The sequence below is a fragment of the Cynara cardunculus genome, assembly GCF_001531365.2.
Source record: "Cynara cardunculus var. scolymus isolate 2C chromosome LG 13, CcrdV1, whole genome shotgun sequence".
NCBI classification, from domain to species: Eukaryota; Viridiplantae; Streptophyta; class Magnoliopsida; order Asterales; family Asteraceae; genus Cynara; species Cynara cardunculus.
Window position 1 is genome coordinate 18,422,234 of NC_037540.1, and position 24,254 is coordinate 18,446,487.

General features: G+C 36.4%; 1 protein-coding gene across 1 annotated transcript in view; it reads right to left on the reverse strand.

Annotated features, from left to right (window-relative positions):
- The window catches only part of LOC112524622 (probable serine/threonine-protein kinase SIS8), a 27,851-nt gene extending 7,246 nt beyond the window's left edge, over positions 1 to 20,605 (reverse strand). Inside the window, exons 1-7 of the mRNA XM_025134537.1 lie at positions 19,657 to 20,605; positions 11,191 to 11,628; positions 10,018 to 10,121; positions 8,689 to 9,920; positions 8,550 to 8,590; positions 3,896 to 3,964; positions 3,538 to 3,638 (exon numbers count right to left, since the gene is read on the reverse strand). Of these exons, the coding sequence (XP_024990305.1) occupies positions 3,538 to 3,638; positions 3,896 to 3,964; positions 8,550 to 8,590; positions 8,689 to 9,920; positions 10,018 to 10,121; positions 11,191 to 11,628; positions 19,657 to 20,166 (2,495 nt within the window). The 5' untranslated portion in view covers positions 20,167 to 20,605. The remainder of the gene's footprint in view (positions 1 to 3,537; positions 3,639 to 3,895; positions 3,965 to 8,549; positions 8,591 to 8,688; positions 9,921 to 10,017; positions 10,122 to 11,190; positions 11,629 to 19,656) is intronic.
- Positions 20,606 to 24,254: the final 3,649 nt, after the last annotated feature.

Genomic DNA, 24,254 nt, shown 5'->3' on the forward strand with positions numbered 1-24,254 from the left:
GGTCCAAGTTGCAGATTGCTAACCGCGCTGAACTTGCGGGGGAATGTTAGACTAAGTCAACTAGTCTAGTTTATATTATTAATATTGTCTAGGGTCCAAAGTGTAATTAGTTTTACCTATATAAGGTGTATCAGATTATTATTATTTTTCAATCAATACAAATCAATATCAAGTTTAATAGTGCGTGATAGTTTAGTACTCTAGATGGCATGCGGTATTAGATATGCCGATGATAATATGGCATCTCCCCATAATATAGGCGGGACATTTGGAATAAAGATAAGCGAGCGGGCAACTTCTAGGATACGTCTGTTTTTCCTCTCGGCAACTCCATTTTGTTGTGGAGTGCCAATCCATGAGCTGAGGTGAATGATTCCCATTTTCTTTGAGATAGGATCCTAGGTTTGACTCTAAGAATTCAGTTCCATTGTCTGTTTGAAAGACTTGGATTTTTGTGCGAAACTAGGTTTCTATCATCTTATGGAATACTTGGAATATATTTCTAACTTCAGATTTGTCTTTCATGAGAAATATCCAAGTGACACGGGTGTGATCATCAATGAACGTGGCAAACCATCTAGTTCCAGGTGAATTCTTTATCCTAGATGGTCCCCAAACATCACTATGAATTAAATAGAATAGGTGTGATGCTTTGTATGGTTGGGGTGGAAAAGAGATACGAGTGTGTTTTGATAGTTGACAAGCTTCACATTAAAATGGAACTGAATTTTATTAATCAAACTGGGAAACAATTTCTTTGAGTACATAAAACTAGGATGTCCAAATCTACACAATGGCAAAGAAAAGCATCTTCCCTATGAAGATTGGTTTGGAAACACGAAGACGATGAAGGCTTTAAGTAAATGACCATTTTTCCTTTCAGCTACCCCATTTTGTTGGGGTGTCTTAACAAATGAAGAATCATGGATAATGCCTTGTGATTGAAAGTAGAGTGATAAAATCTGGTTGAAATAGTCCTTAGCATTGTCGGTCCTAAAACTCTTTTGACCCCAAACTGGTTTTGAATCATTGAGTGGAAGTTAGGTATAACAATGCTAACTTCATATTTGTGTTTAAGGAGGAAGAGCCATGTAACCCGAGTGCAATCATCAATTATGGATACAAACCAATGAGCCCCAAACACATTAGGTATGTTAGAAGGTCCCCATATGTCACTATGAATTAACTGGAATGGAAGAGAGCTCCTTTTATTACTTATAGAAAAAGAAACACGAGTATGTTTGGCCAATTCGCAAATATCACAATGAAACTCAAAAATATCTAATCCTTGAAATAGATGAGGGAACATGACATTTAAAACTCTAAAGGATGGGTGACCTAGACACAGGTGATGAAGGTGGAATGTTGCTTTTCAGGGAAGATTCAAGATGATAAAGGTCATTCCATTTCCTTAGCAAGTCCAATCCTCTACCTCGAGTCTTGTTCCTCAAAAACACAATATGAAGAAGAAAAAAATAGCATAACATTTAAGATCATGGGTGATTTTTTGGACTGAAAGAAGGTTGGCCGACAGTTTGGTACATGTAACACATTTTTTGAGACAAGGTTGGGTGTGATATGTATATCTCCAAAGCCTGCAATAGTTGCTAATGAGCCATTGGCTACTGTAATCTTTCAGTTGCTAGGGCATGGAGTGTAATTATGAAAAAAATTGAAAGGTGTCATATGATCAGTGGCACCAGAATCTATTATCCATGAGTTGACAAGATTACAAAAGGCATTAGACAAAAAGAAAACATGAAAGAGTTAAAGAGCAAGTTCCTGATGACTTTTTCGAGAGAACCCAAAAAATTCTTTAACCTCTCAATTTCTTCGTTGCTGAACTCTTCTCTTGCTGAATTCTCCTCCAGTTTGGAATGCTCAACAATTTATGTTTGAGATCTCTGCAGCCTCCATTAAGGCTTTTGTTGCCCCCCATGGGTTCCCCATTCACGACTCTGTTGTCCACCACAATTTCCCCATTCTCTGCTGGGTGGTTTCCCATTTAATTTCCAGCATTGTTCTTATGAGTGTCATGGTTTATTGAAGTAAGTGCACCAAAGACTCTCTATTCTCCCGAGTTTCTTTACCCCCGAACTAGGACAGATCTCTCCTCTCCTCTTTTTGATTGGTTCTTGTTGCTAGGGATGATCCGTCCATAGCTTGTGGTTCAAGCATGACATTCCTCCTGCTTTCTTCTATTCTGATCAAAGGGATCACTTCTTCAAGTGATGGCGTGTCTTCTTTGCCAAGTAATTTAATCCTGACTTGATCAAATTCAGGATTTAAACCAGCCAAAAAATCATAGACTCGGTCTTCTTCAATGAAACTTTTTAAGATAGTTGCATTTGTAGGTCACTTCATCTTGAAAACTCAATAATGATCCAAGTTCCTGCAACAGATTTTGCAATATATTTGCATATTCAATGACAGATTTGTTTACTTGCTTTGCGGCTGAGGTTTTAATCTTGATCTGGTATACTTGAGCCGCATCAAAAGCCTTCGAATAAGTGCCACGAACAAACTCCCATATCTCTTTTGCAGTGGAGAGAAACATGCATGTGTCACTGATCATTGGGTCCATAGATTCCCATAGCCATGACATTGTCATGGAATCTTCCTCTTTCCATGTTCCAAATGCTGGATCATCTATAGCAGGACCTGCTTCAATGAGGTGTTTGAGTCTCCCTTTGCCCTTCAGGTATGTTTGAACAAATTGAGACCACTTGAGATAGTTTTTGTCATTGAGTCTATAGGGTGCCGAATATTCTGAAGATCTCCAATTTTTTGGACAGAATTGGACTCATTGGAAGATTTAACAATGTTGGTGTCATTATTTGTGGGTTTTGTCATGATGAAGGAAAGGGAATTACAAAAGAGAATAAACAGAAGGTCGTTCAATCAAAGGAAATACAACAATTAAGGCTTTTCAATTGAAAACACTTGCAATGATGAAGGTTGCACACTGGGAAGAGCAATTAAGGCTGAAATAAAATAGAACAAGGGTTTTAGATTTCTGAGAGAAACCTAAAGCTCTGATACCATGACAAGAAAGATGAATTGAATAAGCTCTCTTTCCTTTGATTATACAACGCCCTGTATATAGGGTATTTACAAGAGATAAAGGGAAACTAAATCAAGAAAATAAAGGAAAAGATACAGAAAAGATAACGATAAAGAAGGTAAAAATATCCCATAATTATAGAAATTATATTCCATAATTATAGGGATTCCCCCTAATCTATAATATGTACATTTCGACAGTAACCCTACTATTATGTGATGGAAATTTGTTAAACTAAGATGTGGTTTTTAACTTCATATTGAATGGTTTTTCTTGGTGAAAGTTTGTCTTCATTATTTTCTTTCCATGCTTTCTCTATTACTTACTATAACTGAAACAAAGAGGAAAAACGGGATTCCCTAACACCATGCGGTAATACTGGAGTATTAGACTTCTACTACATACTTATATACCCCAAATCATCAATGGTACATAGCTAAGTTGAAAATATATGTATGTGTTATGTCACATACCTAGGCAGAAATTCAGTAACAATTGAAAGATGTGGAGCACGCGTTACAGCTCCCATGAAGAGCACCACATTGGGATGCCGAACTCTTTTCATGATACCAACCTTCAAGCCAAAGAAGAAATAGTAAGGACAGAAATATAAAGCAACATAAATTAACATAGGAATTGCCACCGTCCTAAACAAGAAAGAGGCATAATGCTTAAATAACAGAGTTCAATTCACTCATTTCATATATATTTTAAGTTTAATATGAGGGTTTGAATATACTTTCATGTTGCTATAAATTATCAAATTATGTTAATAAGATGCAAGCAGAATGCCATCAATTAGTGCAACTGTCAGAAAAGAGCAGATTATACCTCACTTTTGAATTCCTCAAGGGATTCAACAGTTATTTCTTGGTCTAAGAACTTCTTAACAGCAACTTCCTGAAAATTAGAATTGGAATGAAGATAAATATATATCTTCAAGATTGAGGACATGCATACACAAAAGCTATGAGAGATTGTCATACAAATATAATGCCAATATTAAAAAGCCTTCCACAGATTTTTTGTAATTTGTTATAGTCCCTTCTCACACCGGTTCGATGGGCCATCTAAGAGTAATCATGGACCAGTGAGATAAGTGGGCACACAGTACATGTTCATTGAGATTCCAACTAGTTGATATGACAGAAAGTTATAATTGCACCCTGCCAGAGACTTAAAAATTTCTTCCTGATGATTTACAGAAGCTGCTAATAGCTATCATATTTAAACCAGCAGGTTGACCAAGGAATTTCTAGAAGAAGCTGCACATAAAATACCAAAATGATTAGTCTACCATATCCATTTGAGAAGAGAATTGTATGATCATAAGCACTATGGATTTTCGGACTTTCAAGTACCTAAGACAATCAGGAGACCTAAGCCTATGAAGCATGTTTTGAACTCGTGGATCGACTTACCCAAGAAACGTGTTTTAGATTTCAAGTTGATAAGTCCCATCTTGAGTAAGAACAATACACACATAAGTTATCATGGTTTCGGGGCCAAGGACTCCTCCTTGTCTTCACTACTAGGCCAAGTGCATCCCTTGGCATTGAGACGATCAAGGAACAATCTTCGAGTTCAAAATGTATACCCACTTAGACCCTGAAATATTCTAATGAGGAATTACAACAAAATCCAATGTCCTATTCTGCTTAAGAACGAAAATTTCCTCCTCCATTGCCTTGCACTGTCCTTGACGAGCAAGCTCACGCATTTCTCAGAACACAACTATCCATAAAATGTATAAAAGCAAAATTATGAGTTGATAAGGGAAAAGATACATGGTAAAAATAGCAAGGTCTCAAATCTTGATTGGGTCACACAAGTCATACGACTCTTCGTTAGGCAACCGGAGTTTGCGATAAGATACATGAGGGAAAATAGAGGGCTCTCCATATTCAAGATGAGTGTCAGCAAATGGTTGTTTGTTCCATACGGAGTCATCACTGAACAATTTCACCACTTATTTGGTAAATAAGACTGTTTGGTTTTTCATCTGAATGGGTCTTAATGCTTCCACATACCACCTAATGAACTATACATAAGAGAAACCTTAAGGGGCTTTTTGACATATCCTGAATGATTTGGTGAATAATGATTAAGAGGCTCTCTAAGATTTAATGCACAATGAAAAATGGTTGCTTGACAAATGCTCTGAATGAACAATTGAATACCCGAAAAACAGCATTTTACCCATTATATAATTTACAAAAATACCATTTTACCCTTTCAATGGATGGTTTAATACATTTACCTATTTATACATTAATAATCATTTGGTCCTGATTTATAGGTATTTCAATTTTGTTTCGTTTGATTAAATATAAATTTAATTTATATTAAACATAATATAATCATTTGTCTGATTAGATACAATTTTTGTTTCTATTTAGATACAAGTTAAATATTAGATTATTTAAATAAGAAAAATTTAAACTCAAACAATTAAAAGCCTAATCCTAAAATCCCATCTCTTCCCTCTAGCTCATCTACTCCAAACCATAATCCACCCTGCAAGAATGCGTGAAGGAAAAACAGTACGATGGAGGCAAAGCAGCAGGGAGAGGTCGAAGGCAAGCAGCAGGGTGAAGTCGAAGGTGAAGCAGCAGGGAAGAGCAGTAGCAGCTAGAGAGCAACGGGGACAGATGTGGAATATTGAGCCACTAAATGGGATGCCTTCGCCTTTGGTTCTGGCTGAATTAGAGGCTTGATGAGCAATTCAGATGATCCATTGGCAAACAAAAAGCCTCTACCATACGTTCTCAGTTCATTTATTAATAAAAATATTTGTTTCTTTTTTATTCCACTCTCATAATCGAAAACCTTTTTCTCTTTTCATAGTTTTGTTTTTATTTTTAATGTTTAATCTGTATAATTTTGTTCTCCAATTCTCTTTTATCTCTTCTATTAAGTTTAACGTGTATATATAGTATGTAGATATCGGTATACCATACAGGCATGTCTACATAGGGACAAATACATATTGAGAAAAATGCTCTTTCCAACCATCACCACAAAAAGGTTTTGACATAGATCGCATATTTATTTCCAAAGTCTATATAACAAATTGCAATGGTTGACATCTAAAACCTTCACCAGACCCAAACATCAGAAAGAAAAAAGTACAACATATGGATTTATGTGTAGCCTTGCTCCAATAAGCATCATGAATATCCATACTTATTTTATACAACTCACTACATTAGTTGGAATTAGAATGATGTCCTTGTAGTATCTTTATACACCCCAGAGTAGGGATGACTTGGTCAATAGTGGATATCTTGAATATTGTTCTCTGGCACATGTAGCGGAGGATAGAATATTTGGAAGATATATGATGCTTAACAACCTATTCCAATCGTCCATAAAGTCCCGAGTTCTTGAATTCAAAATGTGTCTAAAAGAAGGCAACATAATCATTCATACCATTAATAATTTCCCTACTAAGCAAAAGGTTATCCAAGAAGGTGAGCATGCATAAGGCAGCAGAGATACTAAAACAAACTTAAAATTTGAAGATCATATACCTCCAATAGGCAGGAGATGCCATAAAATTCATGGCCTAATGATGTATACAGTGATACAAGGCATTCGAATCAATAAACAAAGATGTAAGCAGATCCTCATAAACAAGCAAAGTAATTTCCTAAAGATGCACCAAAAGAATGATATGTAGGCTTGAGTTCTGGATAATGGAAAGTGTGGACTTAATTGACATCCTCCTCACTAAGTTTAATTCTGAAAACAGTAATAAGAAAAGATAGTATGCATCTAGATAATTGAACATCAAGCATCCTGAAATGTCACCCTATTTTTAGCCAGAATCTCAAACAAAGCAACCTCCTCATCTCTTGCAATTGCCAATTTGTCACAAGTGATCGTACAAAAACCATAAAAGAAAAGCATTCAACACAAGACAAACTAAAAGTAAATATCAATCTCAATGGCCAAAACTTCTATCAAACTTATCAAACTCCATAAGACAAATAATAGATCAGTTGATAGACAAGGTTCAAACTAGAAAATATCCCAAACCGTGGTTCTTTTCTTTGTGTTTCCTTAATATCCATAAAAAACAAGGAGAGAACAAGAACCCATGATCGACAAAGCATCAATCAGACCTGAAAGACCAATCAAACCAATTGGTCAAGCAACCAACTGATCAAGCAGTGAAAAAGTAAAAAATTCAACTCCTTGAACAACAAACAACCATGAAGGAATCAGAAACACTAAACTAGTTCATGCAAATTCAGTAACCCAAAACAACCACTCAAACAGCCAACTCACTTGCCAAATGAACTCAAAAAATCAAACCAAGGCTTCGTAGATCAGCCAAGAATGTATGAAACTCTAAATGATACTACCAAAACACTAAATCCTAGGTGGCAACTACGGAGCAACAACACAATGATCGTAGTTGGCACACGCCAAGACAAGTGGCGACAAATGGTGGGGTAGTGATGACTACAGAGGCAGTTGTGATGACCCACACAACTCCAACCAACTAAAGACAATCTCTGGTCATTCCAATGAAAGTGACTGGGAGTCCCTGCTAGACTAAAGAAGTCTCAATTTGGTGGTCAACCTTGTTCTATATGGATAGTAAAAGTAAGGTGTAAAAGTAACCTTAAGCTGAAGTGACAAAAAAACAAGAAATGAGAGATTAGACAAGCAAATGCATGATCAGACACTCCAACAAGGCAGCATATCAGTTTTTCCTTTATACTATACTTGGATCAGTTTTTATTCTATTAGCTATTCTGTTGTACCTTGTTTAGGAAAAAGATGGGGTGGAATGTGGGACTATGGTGGCAATTTTTTCGGCAGCTTTAGGGATAGTATCATATGACCTTAAAAGGTGAAACTATATTATTAACCGAAATGGATATACATACCGCACAACATGGGTAAGTTTTACAATCATATGGTTATGACTTTTATTCGTTTTCCGCCTCGGAGCTTAAGCCTCAAACCGCCCCGAGGCTTACGCCTCGCCTCAGGTTTCCGTACTTTAAAACCTTGGGTAAGCTATAATACAAAATCCTAAACAAACCCTAAGAAAGACTACCAACAATAAGTAACATAAACCATATACCCTGAAGTGTTACGGTGGTACTTTCAAATCCCCTCCCCCAAAAAAATTGTTTTTCTCTTCAAGGATTTTCTATCTAAAAATTGTTTTTCTGTTTCTTTTTTTCTATCTCTGCAAAGAGAGAATATTTTTAGTTTCTCATAAATTATTAGTTAATCTCCAGATTTTTGTGACACCATCTCATATCCCAAACCCACTTTCTAAACTATAAGGTATAGCCCTTCTGGTTGACTTCCTAGACATGATATAATGACTGTCATGAACAATTGGACTCCAAGAAAAAGTATGTGACACAAGCCAATAAAGAGATATTCAGTTAAAGAGATGTATTGAACAAAAGTAGTGAAATTTAAGCATATTCTGTACCCATTATGAAAGTTGACTTACAGTTCCATGCCAATCACCACGATAAACCTCTCCATATGATCCTGCAACAAAGAGACAATTATTAATTGGATTATTAATAAATAATAATAATTACAATTTGGATAAGGAACATCTGAAAGTCAACCAGATAGTTCAGTACCCAATCCAATACGCTCACCCAAGGTGATATCCTCCCATGCTATCTCACAGTCTGCAACATCTTCAAGGGAGACTTCAGATTTTGTGCTATCGTTGCCTGTAGACCTATCGGATACTCTCTCCCCTAACAAACATACTCGTGACAAATCATTCTCACTAATGCCCCTGGCTTGTAAATTACCAAATTCTTCATCACGATCTTTTCTCGGACAGTCCATTAGATTACCGGAATCAGGCAAACCAGCTGGTGTAAAACCAGAGGGCTCATACTTCTTGTCAACACCAGCGGTTGCTGTCGCCACCACTGCTGCAGCTGTCACTGTGGCTGCAGCTGCTACAGGTAGTTCTATGTTTGGATCAGTTGTAGTTCTTGTAGCAGCAACCACCATTGTAGATGCAACAACAGCAGCTGCTGCCGCTGCAGCAGCAGCAGCTGGAACTTTTGTGGCATATAGCACTGGATTGACCTCACATTGTGACGAAGCATGCTCCAGTTGCCTGGAGGCTTTTGTTTTAGCGTGTGCATCATGGGAAGGTAAAATAGGTAAGAAGCGAGGATGATCTAAATGACCTTGACCCTCAGTAGTCCTTTTCCTATCCCACTTACTGTTTTCTTCTTTGTCTTGACTAAGGGGCATATCCTCTTGTTCATCGTAAACTTCAGTAAACAGGTTTGGAGGAGCAACAACACCACTCTCAAGTAATACATCGTGCAGTTTCTGGGCTAGCTGAGGATTTTCTTTTGCAGCATCAATCATGTATTGTGAAACATCTTTTACCTTCATTTTGCGTGCTGCAGGGGAGCTGACACCTTCTGTCCAGGAAGGAGATCTTGCATGGCTGTGATGAGAAGCCCTCAAAGGAATTTCACCAACTTTGTTCTCCCTCTGTATTTTGTACGGAACTAAGGGTAAACATTTCTTGGGTACTTGCTCAGGTTTGGTCTGTTGTGTCAAACCTGATGACCGTGTATGTTGAATAGTTCCATCATCAGATCTGTCTCCGGTGGAATCCAGGTTGCTAAACCAGGCCGTCTTCTCTTGCATCCCAAACACAGAGCATTCATCAGATGAACTAGTAAGACCGCCTCTTGAAGTTAAACGAGAGGAATCGTCATCTCTGGACCATGGACTTGATGAAAAAGAAGATTCCTCACGATCAACGTGGAATCCTCCTGCTGTGTCAGATGGGATAAGTGTTCCAGGGTCTGCCATTAAATCAACAATGTATTCCCTGGCATTCACATAATTAATTGCTTTAGTTAATCATAATTTATCATCAAGAAGATAATAAGTCGACTACTAGCATTAAGTTGCGGGTAGGGCATAACCTTCCATCACCAATGTTTATGAAGTTCATTGCAACGTCACTAGAGCCGGTATATTGCTTCCCTTTCACCAAGCGGCAAGGGATACCGACACTATCTGCCAAAACCTACGAGGAGAGAGTTGAAAAGAGTAAGCCACGTTCTAAATTCTAATAGACTGTAAAGAAAAGCATGTACAAGATCATTGTATATCATGAAGGGGTGGTACTCTTCGTACAAGAAAGCACACTAAAGAAGATATATGTTCATCATATTTACACACAAAGATGGTTATTCACATTTGTGATACCAGTTTGTGTATGTTTATGGCCATCTGAGACAGTGTCTAGTCAGATAAGACTGAAAGTCACTGAGGAGTAAGAGCATCTCCAACAGATTCTCTATAATTTCTCTAAAACAGAGAATCAAAAGTTAAAATCTTTAAAAAAATTGCATTCAACTCCAACAGATTCTCTATTTTAGAGATTTCAACATTAATTATATTATTAAAATATTCTCAAATTTTATCATCCCAAAACACTTTATATAAAATAATAATAACTCAATCTCATTGATGGAAATGAATTAAAAAAATCATTTCTCTCTCTTCACATCAAGTTTTAGAGAACGATATAAAGAATCTGTTGGAGCAATATACAGAACACAACCTCCATTCTCTATTTTAGAGAATCTGTTGGAGATGCTCAAATGGTTTGGTCTGATGTACCTATTATTTACTGCAGATGGACTAGGAATCATGATAGTACATACCTACACAGCCTTTTAAGGTAGGATAAATTGATTTAAACAGGTTTGCAGTGTGTCAAAATAGTTGTCTTTTCGGAACATAGGTTTAGCTTCTTGTCACCTTTTCCCGTATATATTATTGCCTCTCTTAATCGTGTAAGAGTATGCCAGCAATTTTGAAAATAAATTCACAGGTAGAAATCTCTTGTTAAGAAGTTGCATTTAATTTAGCACCAAGTGCAGTTTAAAAAAAAGAGATTGCCCATCATCGTCAAGTCGATAAAAAAAAATGTCATTCACTTTGAATCATCACCATTCAATGTACCCTTTCAGAGTATTCTGTTTAAGAGGTTACTGGATGTTTAGAAGGGACTGAAAATAGAAACATCGACAATGAGGAAATATGATTATGAAAGAAGAGAGAGAGAGAGAGAGAGAGAGAGAGAGTACCTTGAAAAGCAAGGCACGGTGACATGCCATCCCAACTTTTAGTGAGCCAAGAGGCAAAACTATGCTACCAAGAGTTGCCTTCAGTTTGTAGCTGAAATTTCTCCATGCAAGCAACATCTTGTCTGGATCCCCAACCGGCCCACCCATGTGATTAGAAACTAAAGCGGCAAGTCTCTGCACCATATTGTGGCCTGAAGGGCTCAGAGATTCTGATGTTGATTTGACAGCAATTTCCAGTGCACTTTGTTCGAGTCGTAACAGCTTAACATCCGTAGCCTTGTTGACAAGAACTGCTTCCAAGGTGATATTATCTGACAGTGGGGTTCCTTGTAAATCCACAAGGGAAGGCATTTTTGATGATAAAGCTTGCGTCGAAATGTCATACAAATCGTAGAATCCATCCAGGATCTTATCATCATAGCTAAGAGCACTGTATTTCTGTGAAGTATGAACGAGTCTAGGACATGAGAAAGGTTAGAACCCAATATACATCTTCTAAATGATATTCCATAATTTGAAGGACTTTAAAGTCGAACCCAAAAAATTGAGTGACAAATTATTATGCATGCTAGTCAATTACATTATATGAGATGGCACAATCAAGCTTGTTTCGGATATACGGAGATTTTTCTTTGAGAACAGGATTGCATTCAATTGTGTAGCAAGCCCGTCATATTTCAATATGTTGCCTTATGTTGGAAATTGTGATCAAGGATTGAAAGCTCCAACAATGCATGAGATGAAGACTTGGATCTTAAAAGAAGTGAAAACAACACCCCATCATGCCATTGTATAGATTTGAGGCTTAAAAAAGGTGGGAAATTGCAACAACAAAAGCATGTTTTGCTTAAAGATAATAATGTAATCAATTTCATACACAACCATTAAGGGTGTTGAGTTTAACAAGAAAGATTGCAAAGAAAGATCTTTCACCCATTGCCATACATTTCGCCACTGCCTTTTTTTACCATAAAAGTATGCATCAGTTAAAGCAACCACTCAAATGATGTTTGTTTCAAATGAATGGGCAAATTGTGCATGGATTTTGGCCTAGTGTGGTTTACCCTATAAAAACCACAAAGCCCCTTGTGCACGTTTTAAGGGTAGTTGATGGTTAGAGTACTCCTGCAACGGGATTTATTTATGGGGATATGAATGAGGCAAAAGAGAAATAGCAAAGAACTTAGATGAAGATATTTCTTCCTATAAAGGGATTTGACTAATGTACAAAGTGGGACCTTCAATTGCACCACGACTTGCATGTAAGTGCATATTACTTGAATCCTCGATTCAGATAGAGTCCCAACTAAGCATCTAGCAACTTAACTTGGATCGTACTGTTGCATGGAGAGACTCATCAACGACCAAGTTATTGGAGATCCATAACCAACTTGAAATGTACAAAGACAAGTGGGATTGTTTGGATTCATCTTTGCCAACATACCAATCACGTTCACCTAAAATAATACTTGAACTTTTATCTCTTTTTTTCATTATAGCCTAAGTAAAACAAACTATTCACTACTTCAATTCTTTTTCATTAATCTATATAGTCAATGGTGGGATAGCTTTGGAGATGATGTGCCAGCGCTAAAAGCGTTTGCAATAAGAATTCTTGGTTTTACTTCTTGGCCATCAACATGCAAACGTAATTGGAGTGCATTCATCCGAGTGCACATAAAGAGAAGAAATCGCCTATGCATGAACAAGATGAATAGCTTGGTGTAAATTATGTACAACAATAAAAAGCACCGGTTTCTAAAGAAACGGTCACCATAAAAGAAAGATGAACCTTTGATTGTTGAAGATGTGTCTAATGAAAAAAATTGAAAATGACAATAGTGTACAATTGAAGTTGGTGAGGAAATCGATAATGAAGGCCAAAGTTTAGCAACATGGAAAAGGAAAGTATTCAGTAAGATTCGAAAGACAAAGATGATAGTGGTTACGAATATGATCGTAGAAGTATGCGATTCGATCATAATCTAAAATTTATGACTTAGGATAATAAATTTATGTTTTTAAGACTTATAACAAGTATCACCTTTATGACATTGGATGTGGCCCTTGATAAACTCAATAGCAATTCCAGTAATCGATAAAGGAAATACAGAGAAATCAGATGAGATAGTGGGTTACATATTGGAATATCATATACGAAGATGACGAGCTACAAAACTCAGGCAGCAAATTTGAGAGTCTGCCAGTCTCTCCGAGTCAGAATAAACTTCACTCCTCCACCTTTTTATTTACTTTACCTCTCTTAACAATCTCCGCCTCTGGACCACAAGAGAGCTACTATTCTCTAACGGTTTTCCCCCACTTCGTGCTGACGTGTCAACAACTTCTTCTTTCTTGCATATGTCACCACCACCGAGGGCCTAACACTACCCTCTGCCCAAAGAGCAACCTTGTCCTCAAGGTTGAAGATAGGAAACTGAGTTGAATGTCATCAAAGGCTCCCAAGTATCCTAAAAAAGAGACAGACCTTTCCAACGAATTAGCACTTCAATTGACCGAACGTACACCTTGTACTGAAAAAGGTTCTACAACATCTCAATGTCAAATGTCAACGTTGAGGTAATGTCGGAGGCAACAGAGAATGATCCCACAACCTTTTTGAGAAGTGAGACATGAAACATCGTGTGTAATTTTCGCAATTGATGGTAATTCCAGCTTGTAGGCAACTAGGCCGACCCTTCCACCACCAAAAAGGGGTTATAAAAATGAGGAGCCAATTTTCGCTAAGCCGCTTAGCCAAAATAAGGGGTGTTTCGTTCGCAAATTGATTTATGAAGGAATGGAATCTGTCAAAGGAATTGGAATGGAATGTTATCAGGTTTGACCAAGTATTTGGCTGGCAGGAATGGAATGTAATATGTCTAATGAATTGGAATCTGGTTGTTTGGTTTGCAACATAATTGGAATGGAATGATGAAAAAAAAGACAAAAATACCCTTTCTTTGAAGCAGTAAATCATATACAAAAATGTCAAATTAGTAAGCAGTAATATGATATAGAAACAGTAACAAAATCGAAGCAGAAATCGAAGTATAAATTGTAAGCAGAAATCAAAAGCAGAGATTGGAAGAAGAGATCGAAACAAAAATTGTAAGCAAAAATCGAAGCAAAAATTGTAAGCCGAAATATGAAGTCATAACAGAAATCGAAGCAAAAATCGGAAACAGTAACAAAATGGAAGCAGAAAACAGAAATCGTACGTTGGAGATGACAGAAATCGAAGCAAAAATCGTACCTGCAGTCTTTGATTGATGAAGAAGATGAAACAGTTGTTCAATTCGATAGATTGGAAGCAATAGATGAGAATGGAAAAGGTGGAATGAGGATATTTTTGTCATTTATAACACTTTTGATGGAATGGATTTCAATTCCATCTCTTTTATGAAGGAATGGTGAAATCCTTAAATGAGGAAATGTTTGGAATTAAATTCCATTCCATGGGTAACCAAACATTAGAATGGAATTTGGTCAATGGCATTATTGTATCCCTCGAAACCAAAAAAATTATTTTTTTTTATTCCTCGAGGCGCCGAGGAAAACATCTCACCTCACATTTTTGTACTTTAAAACCTTGATAAGACCTTGTCTAAAGCAAATGGTGCTCACTTTGTGCACATTTATGAAGAAGCTCCTCTAACATTCTTCAAGATCATAAATCAGATTGAGAATCCAAAGGGAATTTAACATGGAACAACATTTATGAAGAAGCTATCCTGCAACTTTCTCGTGGTCATTAATGTAACACCTGTAGGGTTATTCATTTAATGGTGTAGATTTGTTTTAACGAGGCAGATGTTAAGCCATGTTTAAATGCATGTAGCATTTAAATCAAGAGGGGTGGTCGAGTTGTGGTGAAGAAAGGTTGTGTCGAAAGCCTTGCGGAGGTTAGGGGACCTCCCAACCATTAACGGCGGTATCTAATAAGTTTTTATACCCATTTTCTTTTAGTGATATTGATTTTGATGGGGCAGTCGGGGAGGGGGTACACTAACGAATCCGGGTATTCGGAGTTATGAAGGTGTGACCGAACTATCTCACGACGTTCTGAACCTAGCTCACGTACCACTATAATGGGCGAACAACCCAACCCTTGGAACATACTACAACCCCTACAAGTTTGGACGCAAGAGAAGTTGCAAAACTCCTTGAAAACACAAAACAGGGTGTCGCCTAAGGCTTTGTTTGGGTGAATTTTGTGTTTGGGCGATTTTCAACGCGACCTAAGTCGCCTCCCAAATCTCCTAGAGCACCAGACGGGTCAAAACCCCATATTTTAGATAGGGTTTGCCATGACACTTCACCTTCTTCATTTCTCTCCCAGTTGAGGCAATTTTGGCAACCTCTGGATCGACTTTTGGAAGTTTTTTAAGGAAAATGGAGAACTTATCTTGGAGATTTGAAGATCTATGGTTGAAGGTCTCAAAATTTCTCAAGCTTGGTTGGAATCAAGAGTTTCTTGGGGGATTCAGTTGGATACTTCAAGTTCTTCACCAACGGAAGCAAAAAGAATGTTGGGAATTTAGGTTTAACTTAACCTCGCAAGTGAGTTTCAAAGTTGTTTATGATCTCTTGCATTAATGGTGATGATTTGACATTATTGCACCTTTGGTGTATTTGATTTCATAAAACTTTGGGTAAATGCATATTATTGTGGTATTGGACATTTTAAAGTGCAATCACATGAGTTGTGACCTTTTGATAATTCATTACAACAAATGATGGTCCACTTGGCATACTCATACTTTGATACATGATTGCATAACATTTGGGGGAAATGCATATTTCTTGAATACTCGATTTCTCAAGTGACAAATCATGCATTTGTATTAATGGTTTTATACCATAAGCAAATGTTACTGGTGGTTTCGCACTAAATGATAGCTCCTTGTCTATATAGACATTTAGTGCATGCATTTCTATAAACCTTTGAAAATGCATAATGTTGGCTTATTTTGACTTTTTATCGAGTTAGTCCAATACATTTTGGATTTTATTGATTTGAATTTTGTTCAAAGTTTTGGGAATTTGTCCAACTTTAAATGTTCAATGTTGATATTTGAACATTAAAATTGCATATGTTGCATAATTAATTGAGATTACATGTTTCTGAGTGTGTTAATCATTTAAATTGTGTCTCATTTAATTTCGATTGTAATGCGATGGATCCATGGGCATAAGAGTCAGTTTTGTTGATAAGTGAGATGTTTTAATGTTCTCACTTTGTAACTAGGGAGTAGGCACCAAGGATATGTGGTGCAGACTCATGTAGAGTCATACATCGGCCATTGACTCGGGAGTATCTCATCTAACTGTAGCTAGAGATAAATATCGAGTCATCGAGGGCATGTGGTGCAGATTCATGAGAGTCATACATCGGTCATTGAATCTTGTAGTGAACAGGTAAGCACCTATGATCATTTGGGGTCTTGAGCCAGAATTTCTCATTGAGTCGAATATGGATAACCATTGGTCCGTAGTGAAACTCGGTATAAGTGACAAGTGGCCTACTTTTGTGTTCCTCCACAATCAATGAAACGAGTCTCCCCATCATTGAAAGATGTAAGAATATTTTGAATTATTGTGGATATGGTATATTTAGAGGTGTTGTTTTACATTGAAAGCATATTTCTAGTAGGGAAAATTGTTTTATTAGAAGATTCTTTCAGTTTTACCGTTTTCTTACTTATGTTATAAATTGCTTGAATGCACTAGGCTTTAATCCTAACACTTTTTCTTGTCGACACATGAGGGCAGTTGAGTGCTAGATAAAGGCACGTGAAAGACTTTGCTTTTTGGAACATTTCCGTTTTGTTTGGAGATAGCGACTTGTGATTGCATTTTTAGTAACATCCGGTTCTAACTTTAGCCCTTATAAGGAATTGGAATTAAGCTTGTTCACTTTTAAACTCGTTTTGTCTTGTAAGAATAAAAAGATATCTTTTTGGAAGAAATTTATGTTGTTTTTGGTATTTACCAAAGGTTTTACCTTGGTGGCTTTTACCCAAATTTTTTGGGTTGTTACAATAAATTATATGGGAAATACAGACGATATTTTAACAAGGGGGAAAGGGGAAAACAATAAGCTATAATCTTTGAACATGTTTACCCAAGAATTGTGGTCTACCTATCATATTAAGAGTAGTTCACACACGATCAACAAGATAAGAGTTAGGCACAATAACTTCCCGTTATGAACTTCAAAATTGCACACAACTTCCATAATGAGTGACCTAGGTTTAGAGCCCTTCAAACTCGTCCTCGTTAGCCAAAATAGGATCCCACGTCAAGCGAAACTTGGACTCGGTAAAGCCCCATTTTAGGCCCAAATGGAGGACTAGTAAGTTGAGGCCTCTTGTCAAGTCCACCCTCCCTTTTTAGCGAGTATCCCGTCTGTGGGGATATACGTTATCCCCTTTTCAAATCTTTCTTCGGACACATTTGCTTGTAACTCCCCTCTCCTCTGCTCCCTTTTGATACAAGGGATCTTGTGTGCCATCGTTGCTATACAACAATCATTGTCACTATATGGCAATCCTTGCCATGTTTCATCGCCCTTTCACCACTATGATACTAGTTGACACCATCACCTCAGTCAAATGCCTCTTCGTCTCCCTTGGAGAGCCATGCCTCCTGCAATTGCCATCGCCCCACATAAAATCCACTTGCGAGCCATCACCATTCATATTACCACTACTTTTTCCTTATCACTGTTCCATATCCCTTGCTCTGCTCCACCTTGTCCATTCGAATACTAAAGAACAATGTTCCCCTCATGAGATCCACTTTTGCCTACCACTGCAGCCTATTGGATTTGGGTCTCAAAAAAATTACGTAGCAATTCTTCAAGTGAAGCTAATCATTCATCTATTATAACAAACCGAGCAAACATTGTGGATCTCACCCCGTAATTCCCGCGTTGACTTTTATTTGAACATGTCAACTTCCTTTGCTGCCCGTGATCTAGAATGAGATGCTCTTATAACAATGGCAATGTGTATGAACCAAACAAGTTCATAAATAAATAAATCAATAATGAAATAAAAGATTGGTCAACTTTCTAGAGGGCGAAGGCGTCTCCAAAAGATGCTTATTTAACTTAGAATCTCTACAATAATCAACATCTCCTATTTCCTAATTATAGAGCTAGCTAACCAAAACCACTCCTTATTGAAAAGTTAACCCTATAGATCTTAAAAAAGCATAGGTTGAGATCCATGTGTGGTCCTAACATATTACACAAGCAGAGAAGAGCCCTCAAGGTCATGGATTATAGCAAAGGTCATACATGGTTGGAATCTTAAACCGAAGCTTCCAATCTCTCTTTTTCTACATATTTTTTTCTTTTTATCAGACCAGGCAAAAGCTTAACTTGATAGTAATGCCTTTCAAATCTGCCAAAAAACATATTTCTACTGCATTATATATTTTGCTCCCATCTAATAAATGAAATTTGCAGAAAAGATAGATAGATACTCGGAAGACCCCCACTCCCCTCGATTAACTAACAAAGGAAATTCATCATAGGTAACAGTCACAAAGACACATGTAAACCACGCTGCCTTAAATTGGTGCCTGATGGAAACCTCTTCACCTTGTATCCTCACTGACATAAAAAGGCTCACACTTAACCCACCTACCACACAAGAATTTGGACCACTGATAGAGGTGGAATATGGGAGAGCTATTTGACTCTAATGACCAGACAGAACTTGCAGAGCCTAGCAAAAGCTGAAACCAAAATAGCGAAAGCAAGCAAGCGTGTAAGTATGTAACAGATAGGGGTGTGAATTAGGTCAAAACCACCGGTTAATCTAAAAGCTTGATCTGGTAAGTAGAAGAAATAACAGCATACTATAATTCCAATTTAAATGTGACCCCACTTGCACATCGAGGGTCATATCAAGGTACATTATTGAGGACAAAGAAAACTGGATATTTGTTAAAATTCTTGATCAACAAAAACATAACCTCTTGTCAAAAGATATTACTAGTTAAGCCACTGCTGATGGTATATTATCACACCTGGAGAGCTATATAGAGGTGCACCATGTGCAAGTGTGAGTGAGTGTGTGTGTGTGAGCGTGTCAGTAGTTCTCTCTATCTTCAACACATCACTATTCAGATAATGGCAGGATTAACATACAAAGAAATTAGCTCTTTATTAGGACAACTTAATCTCTAAACTGGATTAAGCAATACCAAATAATACCAATTGAAAGTGTTTGATAACAAGCTAGCTTAATCATTTGGCACTAAATCATATAGACCCTCTTAATTATTCTTACCACTTCATCATTGTGCACCAAATCATTTAGCATCTATCAAACAAGCCCCTTAGAAGAAATTAACAAGAACAACAAGCCTTTCAACCCAAACTAGAAGCATATTTGCACAATTGTATTGATTATAAAAAGTAACAGCAAATGAGATGGGAACTGAACTTACCCAATATCGGTATGCAAGGACTTCAGCGGGAGTATTCTCTGGAGGACAGGTGCCCAAACTGATCTGCTTAACAGCTTCAATCTGCACAGCTTCAGGATCCTCCCTTGCACTTAACTCTAAAGCCAACTGTATTTGGTACTCTTCCTCCACCTCCGGATCCCTCGACATTCCAGACCCTGAATCTCCGGCTCTAACGGCTTCCATTGCGGCATCCAGTGCATCACTACTCATTGAATCAAACTCTTCATTCTTATCTGGTATCTTCACATTTGAAGAGGATGGAGGGCTAGGACTAGGACTTTGCCTATTAGTAACTGAATTAAGCCATCCAGAAATACCAGATAAGGGCTTATGGTGTTCATGGGATTGAGATTGGGGAAGGCTCTCAATTGATGGTGAAACATCAATCAACTTTTGATTACCCTTTGAAGAAGAAGAAGTAGACCCTTCTGAGTCCATATCCGAAGTTTGATTAGGCATGATGTGTAACTTCTTTAAAAGATTCTTCATACTGTTTGTACTTTAAATAAATAACTGAGAAAGTCAATGCTAAAGAAGAAGATGAACAATACCACATAACGCCATAAACGTCTCCATTTTCTTAAACCAAGCATGAATTATGTTGACGAAGTTAAAAAAGACCCATAAAGAACCTCCTGTTAGGTCAGCATCAAGAATCACAGGACTACCGCCGATGAAATCCAAGAACAACCCCAGTAAGCTTTTTCTGAGCAATAATTAAGTCAGAATAGCAATGCCCAGATGCTTTAAATGGCCAATTTTTACACGTTCGTTCACATAAGAGCCAACGATCTTGAAGACAATAGAAAGAATATATATAATATACAAATAGAGGAAAATGAGAACAGAAAAACAATATGGTGTTTAGCCTTTTCTATTCACTTAGCTGATCCATGAACTCAATATTCAATTTTCATGAATGAAACGCAAAAATTTGGATTTCAGAGAGCAAAAGAAAAGGGGGATCAACCAATGAAGATGGAAAGTATAGCAAAAGGGTATGGCAGAGACAGCAGAGAGTAACAAGTGGGAGCAAAGATGATGACCCACTTGAGGTTTTAGAGGTACAAAACGTTTCCAGAAAGTTTTATTTATTTATTAATTTGATGGAAAAATAAAAAAGAAAGCAACTTTGCGTAGGCTCTGACTCCGTCTCTCTAATTTCTTTCTTTCTTTCTTTCTTTCTTTCTTTCTGATTCTGGCAAGCAATTTTTGATGAACCATGTCCAGATGATTTGAATTAGAGAAAGGTTTGCACTTTTGGTTGGTTATCTTTCACTTTAAGTGTATTTATTTTTTATAAAAAAAACTTATATTTTTTGTCATTATGATTGTTAAAAATGTCTGTTAACTTAAATACATTTTAAACTTTTAATTTTCAACTAAGATTAGGATTTGCTATCGCATTTGTTGAGAGTGAATCACAAGAATGAGTGTTGTATGGTGACTAATGATGGCCAAAACCTACGGACGCCACAACCGATAGTAACCGGTCCCGGTTCCGGTGAATTTCCTTGTAACGAGTCAAGCTTACCGGTAACCGATTAGACATTCCCGGTCCCGGCCGGTCCCATTCATATTTTTTTTTATTTTTTTTCAAATTTTTTGTTATTAATAAATTTTTAATATATTATTAATATGTTTGTAATATGTTATTTTTAATATGTTTAAAAATATGTTTTGTTATATATAGGTTTTGTTATATATATATATATATATATATATATACACGTTTAAAAATACACTTTAAAAATACAGGTCACTCAAATACACTTTAAAAATACCGGTCATTTCGTAAGTAAAAGAGAAAAAGAAACGATAATTGTGAAGTGGAAACGAGAAATTAATACGTAGCGAATTCACAAAATTGAGCGAAAACTCGAGAATTGAGAGCGTTTTTTTGCTTTTTTATGATGAGATGAGTTAATATGTTAAATAGAAAACTCCCATGCATATTTATACTAATTTGGTAGGAAAAAAGATGAAAAAAGGTCAAAAATCGACCCCCAACGACTATATTGACCATCCAACGGCTAGTTGACCAATTCAAACGGCTATTTTGACTTTCGTTGACCGGGCCGGGGCCCATAACCGGTCCCGGTTTCGGTCGGTCTGGGGCCTAAAAACGACAAATCTTGTAACCGGATCATAACCGGCGGTCCCCAACCAGTCCCGATTCCGGTCGATCCCTCACCGGTCCCGGTTCCAGTCCTCCGGCGGTTACGGGCCGGGCCGGTCCCATTTGGCCATCACTAATGGTGAATAAAGATATTATTATGAAATATAAGTATAAAAGATATTAAAATATAAGTATAAAAGAAATTAAAATATTATGATTATAAAGTAATCGAAGTTATCTCTTTCATTTTTCTCTAACCATCTATAACGACTTCAATAGGATTGGCCCATCTGTTGGACGATAAGATGCCAATAGGGCGGGGAATGCAATCCCCGGGCCCAATTCATGTACCTCACTCGGCCAGCGGGTTCGGGGAATCAAATCCCCTCCCTGATTTTTGTTGGGCCTATCCCTCGTCAATGTTCGACCCATTCCTGGCCGGTTATTTTCAAGAATTAAACTAAAATTTCTTTTAAAATAAATTCGTGAATCGTGATTACATTAACAAAATGAAATCAATTTTTTTAAATGACACTTATGGTAGATAAATCAAGAAAAAAATATAAAATATAATAGTAAAAAGAATTAGGATTTTTGAAAATTATAAAAAGATATATATATATAGAGAGAGAGAGAGAGAGAGAGTGAGAGAGAGAGAGGGGGGGTTCCATTCTTTTGTTCAAACAATTAGTATTAACTTCGTTAACCTGATAATTTTTGTCTTTTTTATATATTGCTATTACATTTCTTAAATATTTCATTTACTTAATTATTGCATTCTTTAATTATTTCATTCACTTAATTATAACATTCTTTAATTATCTTATTCACTTGATTATAACATTCTTTAATTATCTTATTCACTTGATTATTACATTCCTTAATTATCTCATTCACTTGATTGTTTCACCTACCAAATTTTTAATTTCACATATGAACTGACTCACTTTCTGGTTTCACCTATGAACTTTAGATAAAAATTAGTGTTTCACTTTTTTGGTTCACCTATGAAGTTTGATTATCTGGTTCACTTACGAACTTTAGATAAAAATCATTGTTTGACTTTTTGGTTCACCTATGAACTTTGATTATCTGGTTTCACATATGAACAAAAATCATTGTTTCACTTTTTAATTTCGCCTATGAACTTTCTGATTTTATCTTTAAACAAGAATGATTTAAATATTATTATTGATTATTTTCCAAAAATATATGTGAATATCTTCCAAAAATGAAAAATTATTAAATAATATTATTGATTATCTTTCACACATATAAAATATGATTTTTTTTTCCAAAAATAAAAACAATTTGTCCCAAAAATGACTTTCATTTAATATAATTTAATGTTTTTTTTTATAGATTATAACTTCTCATTAATCACAACAGTTTGATTAAAGAAATGAAAGGCTTATATCGGTTAATAAAGTTAATACTATTTACTTGTTTAACAAATGATTGTGCACACACACACACACACACACATATATATATATATAGGGAATGATTCAAACGAGAACACCTTTATTTTACGAGAACGCGAGAACACATTTTTACCATAAACAATCACATGTGATACTATTATTTCAATAGATATAATATACATGTGATACTAAATCAGAGACGTAGACGACTTTTGACGCGATCTAGGTTGTAGGCCAAGTCGTCCTTACACCACTAAACCCCCTCACATGTACTATCACATATGATAAATGTGTTATTAATGTGATACTATAATCCATCAAGACCATCACATGTGATACTAAATCATAGACGCAGACGATCTTTGGTGTAACCTAAGTCGCAAGGCACGACATCCATACACCACCAAGTCCCTTCAAGTGTATTATCACATGTGATTAGGATGTTCTCGTAAAATGAAGATGTTCTCGTTTGAACCTCCACCTATATATATATATATATGTGTGTGTGTGTGTGAGAGAGAGAGAGAGTGAGAGAGAGAGAGAGAGAGAGAGAGAACCGGATTTTTAGTTATAAACGTTCAGGGATGATGTTTGAAAGGTATTGGTAAGTGGAGGGATTTAACTTGTCTATGTGCTTAAATGTTTAAAATAATCACACCGCCTTAAGGCTTCATGCATGAGATATTTGTTATATCTCATGGGAGAATGTTAATGTATGATTTTAAAAATATTAAACCTTCCACCGCTTGTGAGTTAAATAGTGATAAAAATAATAGATAAGATCTTATCTTATCTCAATATTTTGGGAGAGAAAGAAAGAAAATATTCACTGTGTGTTCTCTTGTGTGAAATCCTACGTGAATTTGTAAGAAGAAGTTGATTTTGTGTTTATTTTTGGAAGTTGTTGTTGTGTGAATTTATCTTCGTATACGTGAAAACAAGGTGAGTTTTATTTTATAAACTATCTTTATTTGGTATTTGAAATATTGAGCCGTATGGTTCTTATATGGAAATGTGATAAAACTGTTTCTTGA